This window comes from Camellia sinensis, chromosome 1 (genome assembly GCF_055761805.1).
Source record: "Camellia sinensis isolate YWXY chromosome 1, ASM5576180v1, whole genome shotgun sequence".
Classification (NCBI taxonomy): Eukaryota; Viridiplantae; Streptophyta; class Magnoliopsida; order Ericales; family Theaceae; genus Camellia; species Camellia sinensis.
This window is the reverse complement of record NC_138961.1, coordinates 224358643-224372058: the sequence shown is the minus strand read 5'-3', so window position 1 is coordinate 224372058 and position 13416 is coordinate 224358643. Positions and strand designations below refer to the sequence as shown.

Below are 13416 nucleotides of genomic sequence, written 5' to 3'. Positions count from 1 at the left end.
TGTATATACTCTTTGATTTTTGAAGAACAATAGTGAATTTCTGCAGATTATCAACATCAACAAAAAAAAAAAAAAAAAAAAAAATTCATCTTCAGTTTTGAACATCATCATCACCTTCAACATCATCATCATCTTCATCATCTTCATCAACAATCAAATCCAGATCTACTGGAAAGGGCGACCGATCACCGACATCACCGACCCCGATCACCAAATCGAAGATGAAGAGAGAGAAAATCAAGAGAGATTTTTGTGATTTCAGACCCCAAGATCCGTAAGGCGGCACCTTAGTCACTCGATCTTCAACATCATGACTTTCTCTCTCGCCATACATCGAATCGGCACCGTCGCTCTTGTCTTCTTTCTTCGTCCCCTTCTCTTCTCTGGTTCTGTTTTGTTTTTTATTTTTTTTTTGTTTGAAATTTTGCCCCAAAACGACGTCGTTTTGGGGCATGGCAGGAAAGTGTGGCAGGGGATCCGGACTCCTATTTTAACTATATAATAATAATAATAAATATTTTTTATTTTGTGGATTCTTTGACAAACGTTAGTCTCTGTGGTGCTGAAAGACAATGTGGGATTGTTGTGGTATCTATCTCTATCCCAATCTCTCTCCAAAGTGTGAAAAAGATAGATTAGAGACAAAAGAGAAACCCCACGAAACCTCATTTCCTTTCACTTTCAAGCATCCAATGTGTTTCCTTTAAACCTCTCTCCTCAACTTTCATCCCTTTTGAGGTTATCCCCCCTGCTTTGCTTTTTCATTTTTAGCCTCTCTAATGTCCCATCCTGCTCACATTTCACATCTTTGGACTTAACATAACCCCCCATTTCGATTAGTGTTCTTGGCTTGTGTGCACTTGGACCAACTCACTTGGATATATATACACACCTTTTACTTACTGGCATGGCGTACTATTTTTTGGTTTATCTTTTGCCAATTAGTGTTTTGCTATGTAGAAAGCAAATTAAGCAGTTTTAGAGTGAATTAAGCGAGTTGTGCCGGTTGCACAAAAGATTTTCACTGAATGGACTTATTAGAACATCTCTAATCTTTCACTATTTTTTTTTTATTAAATTTGAATTTGACGAATAAATAGCTAAAAATAAATTTTAATCATTTCATTAAATGCGAATCAAATTATGAGATCAAAGAAATTTTCATCAAATTAAGGAGGAATCAGAATTGTCACCAACTTTTCAACTATCATATTTTTATTTAAATTTTATGAAATTTTAAAAAGAGTAAGGATTGAATTTATTTATTTATTTATTTTAATGAAAACAAAGATTAAAACAGGTTTTTAGGATAAGTTGGAAAATTTTGGAAAAAGAGAGTTGGAGTGTTCCACATCAAATCAAACGTTTAATCAAATTTGATGAAGAAAAAAGAAATAAAGGTTGGAGATGTTCTTATGTGATCCATTATGTAAAAAATGTTACGTTCAACTATTTTTTTTATGTGGTAAGGAAAATATCGACAATGAGCTCACTCAATTAGTTCTAAAATAAAAGCAGGGGCTGCTGCAATGATGCCCCGTGTATTATTGCTGTGATTGTTTGAATCTTGACTGAGATATATGTAATCATATTGTTTTTTCATAGTCAAATAATTGGGTAAAGTTGGCGATCATTTACTTTTATGATGATAAATTATCATATACTACTTTGTAACTGTATTAAAAAATCACCTGATTTAAAGATGGCCTAATAATACATTAGGCAAAACACAAGAGAGTGTATATAAATACGTAGAAGACAAAGGTGGAGGAACGGTCACCAACTCCCATTTGCTTCCCAACAAGAGAAGAGAATGTGGGGTTAGGGTTGTTATATGAGAAACCCCATTATTAACCACATCCTCACCCACTTTTTTTTTTTTTTTTTTTTTTTTAATCTTCCTCTGATTTGTCCATTTATTACTACAACTCCTATGGTTGAGTAAATTTATCTACTTTTTGTACACCCATTGACATTTTGGGGTGCACTAGGAGACTTTCTCCAACGGAAAAGCCCACGAGCTGGTTTTACTTCTTTTGATGCCAAAAGACTCTCCATTGCCAAAAAGTTAACAGATTTGGAGGAGAGAGCAGGAGAGAGAGAGTGAGAGTGAGTCCCTTCATAGAGAAGACATACCGGTCAAAGGGTCATCTTTTCACAGCCCATTTAGACCTCTGCCCTGTTCGCGCTTCACAAGCGAACCATCAATTGATTGCTAGTACTTGGTGGTGTGTTGTTGTTTTGCATTGCAAGAAGACAAAGTGGGGTTTTGACTGAGGACCCATTTGGTCTGTTGGGTCTTTTCTGGTTCATCTCCCTCCTACACATTCCATCTGGGTACTCTTTTGTTTGCTCCCAAGGAGTACTCTGTTTTCTCTAATTTATCTTCCCCTCCATTGTTAGAGGTAAATCTTGCTGAAGCATTTTGGGTTTTGGTTTTCAGAGATGGGGTTTGAAGGGTGTGGCAGTAGCAAAGAGCTTGGAGTGGGAGTAACTTCCGTACACAAGCGTTGCAAGAGGTAACCATTAGATTTATTGTTATTACTTGGTAATCTATCTTAGTCAGTTTTGGGTATTTATTTGTTCTGCTATTTTCCCGTTCTCGTTGAAACATTGAATTCGAGTAGGAAACTTTGGAGGTTTTGTAGCCAAAATTAGTAGTAGAAAGTGTTTTTAGTTTTTAGAAATGTTGTGAACTTTTGAATCTGGGTTTCAGACACCAAGTCTTACCTTGTTCTTTGTTTCAAGATTGTAGACTTTTGGCTTTTATATCTTCTGATATTGTTGGTAAATCTATTTAATCTGAATGAGCATGTAGCCTTGATAGAGCATAATGGCGAAATAACGGATTCAGTAGCAGACCAACCCCACTTGATTGGGACACGGCGCTTAGTTTGGTTTGTATATCGGTGGTTATGGTAGAAATAATCACTGTGAGGATTCAGTAGAGATGGGACTTATTCTATGTAACAAAATTACACAGATTGCACTGTGGCTTGAGCTTGTCAACAATAACACAGATTTGAATATGGCCAAATATGTACCTGCTTATGGCCAAATGCTTTCATCTCACATCTATTTCTCTTGACATTAGAGTTGTTCTTTCTCAATGACAGCTTCCCTGATAAGAGGGGACTTGAAGAAGACAAATTGGATAATTTCCTCAAAGCTTCGCCCCGGCCAAAATTGGTAAGAGTTGTATTCTTCTGACTTGTTTCCCTTAGTGAGTAATTCACAGTACTGGGGCCAAGGTTGGATAACTTCTTCTTGATTATCTAATGCATTTGCTAGCGGAGTGATACTATTTAGATAGTTCCATGCTGAACTCTCAAATTGAATGAATCAACTGCTAGAGGATCATTTAACAAGCAATTCCCAATTTTTGATCTTGGAGTTAATTTGCTATCAGGATATGGGGCACTTTAAGGACTGTGTGAGGACCAAGAAGAAACAATCGCCTAGCTCTGAAGTCCAAAATTCTCTGAGGCAAGAGGTATAGAACTAAATAAGTCAGTCCCTGCAATACAGTTTAGATTTCCTACACTGAAATCCAAATTTTTTAAAGTGAAGTATGTAACTAGAACATGTTGATCTCAAGGCACATGGCATCAAAAGATGCATAAGGCAATCAATGTTCTTGCTCATGGCCTTGGTAGCCCTGTCTTGACGAGGATTCAATCTTGTGTTATATTATTTAATGATCAATTTCACATTCTATGCAGATCCTACAGCTTGAGAAAAGACTACAAGACCAAGTCATTGTCCGCCATGCTTTAGAAAAAGCACTGGGTTATAGGTCTTCCTCTCATGCCATAACAAATGAAGTCTCAATGCCTAAGGTAGCTTTTCCTTATCTTCACCTTATGGAAACATATGTTATTTTTTAACCCACACACCAGTACACCCTTTTGAGAATTTCTTTTTAGCTGGTATATGTTTACAAAATATAAGGCTCAAGTCTTAACCAATTATTGTTAATGTCTGTATGTTTTTTCTTTATGAATTTTTCCCCCCCAACTAATATGCATATATAATAAGATTGACTTATCAAACTATTTTGTTAAATTTGATGTAACTGGTGGCGTATGCCTGTTGTTTCACATAACTAATGTGTTTCATCTTTGATAACCTTTTAACCATATCAGTAACACAGTGAGAAACTTACTCTATGAATCATAGTATTAACTTGGATATATTTTTTTGCTATGTACCACTATTTCTTTCTGGTTGAATTGAAAGAATTCTTTTATTTTACTCCAGCCGGCGACAGAACTGATTAAAGAAATAGCGGTATTGGAGCTGGAAGTTGTGCATTTGGAGCAATATCTTCTCTCATTGTACCGGCAAGCATTTGACCAAAAAAATTCCTCATCTCCATCAACAAAAGATGAAAGATCAAAATCACCCTTCACTACCCCAAAAGGAAGGTATCTGCAAGTTTCCAGATCTGATATTACAACAAGGAGGGAAAGTTCAACCGTTCAAGCTAGTTCTCTGTCGATTGCAAACCCATGGAATGAGTCCAGAAATATAGGTGAAGAGAAGCCAGTAGATTCCAGTATTCACCGCTGTTACTCATCACTATCACAATGTTCCGCTCCATCAAATAGAACTTCTCCTCCGGCAGAGTCTCTGGGTAAAGCTGTTCGTGCCTGTTATTCTCAACCTTTATCCATGATGGAGGTAACTTAGGTTTAATCACATAATTCTTTAACTATCACCAGTTGAATTTGATTTCCAAATATTTTGTAGATTATGAATTTTGTTGCTTTTCCACAGTATGCCCAGAATGCTTCTTCAAATGTAATCAGTCTGGCTGAGCATCTTGGTACCTGCATTTCTGATCATGTTCCTGAGACACCTAATAAGCTTTCTGAAGATATGATCAAATGCATGTCAGCTATATATTGCAAGCTTGCAGATCCACCATTGACAAATCAGGGTCTCTCATCTCCCAATTCATCTTTGTCATCAATGAGTGCATTTTCTCCAAAAGATCAGTGTGATCTGTGGAGTACCGGGTTCAGGAAAGATTCATCTTTTGATGTACGGTTAGATAACCCTTTCCACGTGCAAGGACTAAAGGAGTTTAGTGGACCTTACAGCACAATGGTTGAAGTGCCATGTATATACAGAGATAGTCAGAAATTGGGTGACGTTGAGGACATGTTACAAAATTTCAGGTGAGACTTTTTGACATTTTAAAGTCACAAGAAAGTCATAATGAGTGTATCTTTAGCATAATGAACATAACTTGGAATCTATGGTTTGTTTCATTTTTCTCATTGAGTTGTTATATCATAGGTCACTTATTGGTCGATTAGAAGAAGTAGATCCCAGGAAGATGAAATATGAGGAGAAGCTAGCATTCTGGATCAACATTCACAATGCGTTGGTGATGCATGTATTGAATCTCATCAATTGAAATACAAAATTTATAATATAATCTATTCTGTACAGTTCTTCTCTGCTTTAACCACAGTATAATGAATTCCGCTTTCTGAACAGGCATTTCTGGCTTATGGGATTCCACAGAACAACGTAAAGAGAGTATTTCTACTCTTGAAAGTAAGAAGTTTTGTTGGTTTCGCTTGTACGAAATTTCAGTTTGGATTTCATTTTCTTACAATTTTATTTAATCCAGGCTGCCTACAATGTTGGAGGTCATGTAGTAAGTGCAGATACAATACAGAATTCTATCCTTGGATGCCGCATGTCTCGTCCTGGACAGGTAGATCCCTTGCTATGGGTTTTGTTTTGAAGCTTTTTTTCCTTTCTTGAAGTCCTTGGTGTTCATTTTGTTATAGTCTTTGAAGTTAAGCTTTTACTTCTCATATCTTTTATATATGCATGCTAATTGAGCAGAGATTAAAGCATGTGGGCCATAAAATTAAGGTAGGATGGATGAAACGGAGGACTACATCAGATCAAGAGTGTTTTACGCTATTAAGATTCCTATTAGATTGAAAGGACAATTTCGTGGTACTGTTACTAGGCTTGTTATGATGTATATTGTATTGAATACTGGCAGTTAAGAAATAACATGTTTAGTAAACGAACTAAGTTGAAATGAGAATGTCGGGATGGATGAGTAGTGTGACAAGAAATTATTCCATTAGGAAGAAGTTAGGAATGGCACCAATTGAAGGTAGGATGAGCAAAAATCATTTGATATGATATGGTCATATGTATCATAGGCCAATTAATGTGCTTGAGAAGAGGAGTGATTTGATACACGTAGACGATGACAAAAGAAATAGAGTAAGGAGAAGAACTTAGGCTTAGGCAATAAGAAAGGGCATGGCTATCTTACTTTAACCAAGGATATGACTGAATAAAGCCAATTGACGGAAATGGATCCATGTAACTGATTCCAAGTAATTGAGACAAAAAATTGTTGAACATCTTTCATGTGAGGATCTTTTTGTAGACATCCCCCTTCCCAAACTTCCAAAAAAAAAAAAAAAAACTCCTGAATTATGAAGTAATTTCATACAATCAATCATGTGTGTGAACTTTGAAGTAACTATTGTCATATGTAGTGGGCCTAATAAAACTTATTTCTGCTTGTAGTGGCTTCGCTTGTTACTTTCTTCCAGAACAAAGTTTAAGGTTGGAGATGAACGACAAGCATATGCAATTGAACATCCCGTACCCCTTTTACACTTCGCACTATGTTCAGGAAGCCATTCTGATCCTGCGGTAATTGCCTCTCTATATTACTTTAGTAGCACTCCATTTATATGTGATGCAGATAGATTGGATTGTTATTTATATGGGAACACAACATCTAGTTATACTATGTTCTTATTATCATTTTGAAATAGTGATCTTTTGTTCATGTTCAGATTCGTATTTACACACCCAAGAGAGTATTTCAAGAGTTGGAAGTTGCAAAAGAAGAGTACATTCGGGCTACTTTTGGTGTAAGAAAAGACCATAAAATTCTTTTACCAAAAACCGTGGAGTCCTTTGCTAAAGATTCAGGGTTGTGTCCAGCTGGCTTGTTAGAGATGATCCAACAGTGTGTGCCTGAATCTGTGAGAAAGAGTATTAAGAAATGTCTGGTTGGGAAGTCACGGAAGAGCATTGAATGGATTCCTTACAATTTTGCTTTCCGATATCTCATATCAAAAGAGCTGGTGAAGTGATTGCTTGCACTGGTAAATTCTGATACTGGAGAGCTCCATAGCATTGTTCATTTGTTTTCTTTTTTAAAAAAAAAAAAAAACACTGGGAGAGTTTTTATGTACCTTTTGTACAAATGAATTAGAATAGGAAAAGGCTGAAATGGGAGGATTGTATGTCTTGGACTACAGTTTGTATTTTGTGTTAATGTAATCTCCATTTTGCTCCATCATGAATTAAATGGGAAGTATATTTCTTCTTCTTCATCGTCTTCTTTTCTTTTTTTTCTTTTTTTTAATGTTGATGTTGGATATTTCCATTAACTTACTGTAGCTTAGCTACTGTCTTTTAAAATCTGTGGCATTGTTGCTTCTATTCCTAAACAATAATGTTTACTTATCAAGTAACAAGGTTTAACCAAAAAAAATTATAATAATAATTTTAGGGACCAATAATTCGAACACAAATACGAGAAAACAATACTATTTTTATGTTTGATAGGATCCACAATTGAAGTAAATATTCATCCATCATGGGGGGATATATTTTGTGAATTACAATACGTGGTCAAGGTAACACCAAAGTGTTAGCTGAGGTGTCACGTGTCTTGGTCATGGCACCGAGGTGATCTCGGTTAGGCCGAGGTTATCTGCGGAGATACCGGAATCCGAGATGAACGGATAAGGGATAAAAGTTCTAGAATGGAGGAGGATCTCAATCTGGATAAAAATAAAGTTCTTAGGGAGTTTATCTTTATCTGACTGGGAATCCAAGATGAGCATTGAGTTAGAGTCCATTGAAGTTAGGTATCTACAAGGATCAGGTTAGTGCTGGTTATAAAAGTAAGGCACCCTCGAAAGTCTAAGGTATGTTTTTTGTATTATGGCTTGTGAGTTAAGCACTATTTACTATCTTTGAGAGATAACTGAGTACTGACTTGATCGTCGAAGTGCCCTCGGGTGGATGAACCATCGCCGGAGTCTTATCTTTCTGTGACAGGTTGTTCAGGCGTGATCTATTCTACCTGTGCTCTCCTGCTGGGTTCCTGTTTGGCAGTGTGGTCGGAAATCAACACCCACAATTTGGTGCCGTCTATGGGAACGTAAGGAGAATAGATGGCCAACGACAGGCAGAAAGAGAAGATTGGAGATGACATCCCTAGTGGGAGTGGCAAACATACCGATCCCAATGTAAGAGAAGAGACCTGTAATGAAGAATCCCGAGGAAAAGGACATCAGCCAAGAGGGAGACATTCCAAAGAAGGCAGGCCAATGCGAGTATTATAACGAAAACGACCTCCAGGTATGGAAAGATAGATGCCTGAGGAGAGACGGCGAGATGAAGGGGATGACAAACAAATTGGTAGACCTACAATCAGTTGTCAATTTTATGATGCAGAACAACGTCAGGCAGCCACCGTTCCCATTGGAGGACATGCCGATTCCAGCGGCCAAGAACGATGCCCAGAAAAGGGGGCAAAAAGCAATCCCTACAGTCCCTCAGCATGACCGGGCAAATGAGCATTCTCATTGGCCTTCACGGGACGTCGGGTGAGAAGAATCGATGAAAGGAGAGTCTCAAAAGACACCTCGTGTCAAGGAAACTTATGCCAAGGAACATCGGCATGTTTAGGGAAAGGAGCTTTGTTTTGACACAACGAATGGAGGGAGGTCCAAGAGGACTCATAACAACACAGGAAGTAGCGCACCAAAAAGGCTGAAATCTGTTGACAACCAAGCTTCTGGATGGACTAAGGAGGACTTGAGAGACTACCTCTAGAGGAAGCGACAAGATGCCGAAGTCACATCTCTGATCAAACCGAGAATGCCGTTCTCAGTAAAGCTGGATAAGTTTAAGGCCCTGAAAATGTTCCACATGTCAAGATTCTAGATATACGATAGTAAATCCGATCCTAACTTTCACGTTGGTTTATACTTGAACTCAATGGCACTATATATCGGGAACGAACCGTTGCTCTGCAAGGTGTTCTCCTCATCATTTGGAGAAATCGCATCAGATTGGTTTCACAAGTTGCCGAAAGGAACTGTGAAAAGTTGGGAAGGCCTGGCCGAGATGTTTGTGGCTAGTTTTGTTACAAACAAACTGCAGCCTTTGAGGGTAGACTCCCTGATGGCTCTAAGAATCGGCGAGGATGAAAGCCTCAGAGCTTATGCCAAAAGGTATTATGAGGTTTTTAATCGAATACCAGGGTGTAACCAAGAGTTGGCAGTCGTATCTTTTAAGAACGGCCTGAACGATGATTGCCTGCTTCGAAAGTCACTCGCAAAGACGCTGCCAAAAAGTATGGAGGAACTCATGGCCAGGATCGAGAAATATGCGAGAGCTGAAGAAGACACACTAGGGACAAAAGCATTGAAACAAGAAAAGAGAAACGGCTCGCCGAAGCGAGGTCAAGTTAATACTGGATATAACATGTAAGAGATAGGACTGAGGGTCGCACAGGCAGTCCCCACCGTATTCTGGATTCCGGTTTATAAAGTTCTGGAAAGAATCAAGAACCAGCCGTATTATAGAGCACCAGAAAAGGTTCCTGGCGAATTCATTAGAAGAAGCCTGGGAAAGCACTGTGCTTACCACAACGAAGACGGACACCTGACACAGGGTTGTAGAGCCCTAAAAGCACATTTGGAAAATCTGGTAAGACAAGGTCATTTAAAAGACCTAGTAGATGAGGCCAGAATAAGGGAAGAGCAAGCAAGGCGGCCCTAGGCACCAGCAGCACCACCTCTACCAGCACTGAAATCGCAAACAGATGGACCTTAAGTGATCAACGCGATTCACTCGAAGGTCAATGAGAACGAGGTACGTGGGGAGACTCAGAGGGTAAAGCACTTACAACATGTGTATCAGGTCTAGCAAAAAAGGCCTAGGGCAGACGAATACCAGGGACCGATGGTGTCCTTTACTGAAGCTGATCCAGACATGGTGTAGCATCCACACAACGATGCTCTGGTGATATCCCTCAAGATTGGAGAATGCCAGGTCAGACGCATTCTGATTGACCAAGGCAGCTCTTGTGGCATTATGTATGTCAAATGTTACAAGGAGCTCGGCCTTCACCAAGATGATCTGGAGCAGCCCAACAGTCCAATGGTTGGGTTCAATGGAACGCCGACATGGCTCTTGAGAGCAATAAGTTTGGAGGCATAGGCATGCTTCAAGAAGGTAAGTACAAAGTTCACAGTAATTGACACCCCCTCCCCTTACAATGTTATCTTGGGGAGACCATGGTTACACGCAATGAGGGCTGTTCCCTCAACGCTACACCAGCTGTTACGGTTCCCAACAGAGCATGGAATTGAGGAGGTTAGAGGGGATCATGTGCAGGCAAAGAATTGTTCCATGGCAGCAATGAAATCCATCTGCAATGTGCGAGAGGCAAAGACAGTAGAAATTGAGGACGAGGACATGGAGTGTAACAACCCCGACCCTTAATTAACGTTAGTTCATGCTTAAGTGTGCCTAACAAGTGATTAAAAAGAAATTATGAGTTAATGTCATGTGTGCTGCATTATTAATGTGTCTCTATCTGTTTAGCGTAGAAAGATCTGTTTATGTTTTAGTTTCGATTTGCGAATTGAAGGCCTTATCGGCATCCGATATAGAAATTGATTTGATTTATATGTCCATCAGGATTTATAGGATTTTATGGTAGGTTTAATTTAAATTCGATTTGGGATGATTAAATTAGAATAAATAAGGTTGAATTATTTGAATCCAAATTAATTACAAGTGTGCCATTGAGTGGGCTTATGCAAATTGTTGCACACCTTATACATATTTTGACTTGTCCTTTTCCATCCTCAAGACCCAAAACGTGAGAGAGAGTGAAGAAGGAAGAATTGGCTCAAAACTTAAAGAATTTGGGGCTCAAATTATAGGATGCTAGGAATTGTTGTCATTGATGAAGATTTAGGAGTTTTGACTTCAACCAGTGTAGATTCAAGCCTCTAGGTAAGGGACTAAACGCTAAATTGAGTAATTGAGTTAGATTCTACAAGATTATTGATGAATTAAGTAAATTCATGGTAGAATTGCATTAGAGTTGGGAGAATTGGGCCATACCATACATGCATGTGCAATTCTTCACAATTTCAGCATAACTTCAAAGGATTCTTTCATGCATGTATTTATTTCATCTATGTTTTGAGAATTCATCATGTTTTCTATCAAATTACCAAATTTAATCTTGGTTTGAAGTGTTTGAACTCAAGGGAGATCATGCATGTTGTATATATGTTTTATTCATGAAGTTTTAGTTGGGATTGTGTTCAATTGGCATGCCTTTGGGCCATGGTTTCTTGAAATATCTTTAATTCATGTTGCTTTAGGGTCTTCATGTTTTTTTCTCAAGTTTTGGCCAAGAAAAATCGAGTTTGAAGCTTTAAAGGTTGAGTTTTGTGCTTGAGGATCAATTTGGAAATTTCAGATTTTTGATCCACGCTCGAGCGGAGGACTTCACGCTCGAGCGTACACTCTGAGTACCGCTTGAGCCTGAAATGCATATGCCCAGAAGTTCATGTGTTTTGCAGTCCGCTCGAGCGAGGGAATCCGCGCTCGAGCGAGGGTCTGAGTCTCACGCTCGAGCGTGGGTCGAGCGTCCATCGAGCGTGAAAAACATGCAACCAGTACTTTTTCAAGAGTTTGCAGTCCGCTCGAGCGAGAGAAGTCATGCTCGAGCGGAGGTTCATTGTCTGCATGTCCTCTCGAGCAGGAAAAGCCACGCTCGAGCGTGGACCCTATTTTCAGCAAGTTTTGAAAAATATTTTCCAGCATATTTTTGCATCCTCATTCCATCATAGGCATTCCTAGGCCATGTTAAGACTCCATAATGAGGATTAAAGACTAGAAACACACTAAGAACAATGAATTAAGTTATGTGCAATTTGAGTGTGGGAATTCAATGTATGTATCTATCATGTTATTTAGGTCACGCGCCTCGAGATAAGTGAATTGCCCACTTTGTCATCTAACTGGAGCTACCAATTATCTGTGAGTAATAACTCTGTAAAGTTATGTTTAACTATGATTATTTTATGATGATATGAGATGACAAGTTTCTGAAATGCTATGTTTTGTGTGAATGAATGATTGTCTAATTTTCTTTGAAACGAAATTGTGGTATCCTTAGCAGAGGCCCTCGTCCAGAGGACATAATACTGTGGCTTATGGTCATGAGACCGTAGCCCGGGGGAAAGAATATCATGGCCCACGCCCTCGCCCGGGGAAAACAATACCGTGGCACAGGCCCTCGCCTGGGGGAAATAATACCGTGGCCCATGTATGAGATATGTTACCCGGTATCGGAGGTTCCTTTATGGAACTTGATATGCTTGACCAAAGAGACATGTTTTAGGCTAATGGATGTACCACACATGATTGAACAAGGATAAGACTATGATTCTATTTCACTATCTAATTATGATCCTGAAATGTTGTGAGACAAGTTATGGACATCATTCATTAAAGTCTTTACTTTGTTATTATTCACTAGGCTGTCGCTCACTGTTTATATTATGTATGTAGGTGAGCAGGCACGTGACCAGGCCCAGAATTGACGGCCTAAGTTTCAGTTTTGTCAGCCAACCATTGTGCCTCCCGAGGAGGTTCCGATTGAAGTCAAGTTTCATGGCTGTTTTTGTAAACATGATAGGTTATGTTTATACTATGTTGTGGTTGGTTAAAATGTCTGATATTGTAAGTTGGGAAATGATGTGTAAGTTGTAACACTGTTATGAAGTTTTAAGTTATCTGTTTCATGTATGTCTGCACAGCTCTATGGACTATGTATGTCTTGATTATTTGCTTCCGCAGCCCCTGCTATATGTTATTATGCCTAGAGGCCTTTGGTAATCCAAGGATTATTGGCTGGTTACGATGCTAAACCCGTAGGGGCAGGTTTGGGTCGTGACAAAGTGGTATCAGAGCACGAGTAATACCGCACACACAAGTCCATATGAGTTTAGGGTGTCCTAGTGAGAAGTAGGGGCATCCCATCTGCATGTCTAAGTGTGTTGTTTGAAAGTAAAAGCATAATCCAAGTATAATCATGTGAATTTGAATAAAGTAACGAGGACTATTTGCCTGTGTTTATAAAGTTTTGTTTACCTATAGCAAATGGACAATGTAGGAAGTGATGGTACAGCAGGGTCCTCGGATGCCCGAATGAACAGAATGGAACAAGTGCTTGCCATTTTAACTGAAGTAGTAATGCAATAACAGAGGCAACAACCCTTGCCACCTCTACCCCTGCCGGCTCAAGTTGAA

At 39.0% G+C, this 13416-nt stretch overlaps 1 protein-coding gene across 2 annotated transcripts; it reads left to right on the top strand.

Annotated features, from left to right (window-relative positions):
• The first annotated feature begins 1545 nt into the window (after window positions 1–1545).
• On the top strand, window positions 1546–7392 carry LOC114283264 (uncharacterized). 2 transcript variants are annotated; one of them, XM_028226082.2, is made up of 12 exons: window positions 1546–2337; window positions 2444–2519; window positions 3117–3189; window positions 3410–3493; window positions 3723–3839; window positions 4261–4683; window positions 4780–5183; window positions 5305–5404; window positions 5509–5568; window positions 5645–5731; window positions 6574–6702; window positions 6849–7392. In XM_028226082.2, exons 2-12 carry the CDS (start codon window positions 2446–2448, stop codon window positions 7149–7151), a joined length of 1854 nt encoding a protein of 617 aa, XP_028081883.2. In that variant the 5' UTR covers window positions 1546–2337; window positions 2444–2445; the 3' UTR covers window positions 7152–7392. The 2 variants fall into 2 exon arrangements, with proteins under 2 accessions (XP_028081883.2, XP_082752822.1); XM_082896696.1 differs by lacking the exon at window positions 1546–2337 and having other exon boundaries at window positions 2344–2519.
• The last annotated feature ends 6024 nt before the right edge of the window (window positions 7393–13416 follow it).

Coding starts and splice junctions, on each gene's coding strand:
- LOC114283264 (XM_028226082.2), top strand. CDS start 2,446: ATGGGGTTTGAAGGGTGTGGCAGTAGCAAAGAGCTTGGAGTGGGAGTA. Junction 4,684..4,779: donor AACCTTTATCCATGATGGAG/GTAACTTAGGTT, acceptor GCTTTTCCACAG/TATGCCCAGAATGCTTCTTC. Junction 5,184..5,304: donor GACATGTTACAAAATTTCAG/GTGAGACTTTTT, acceptor GTTATATCATAG/GTCACTTATTGGTCGATTAG.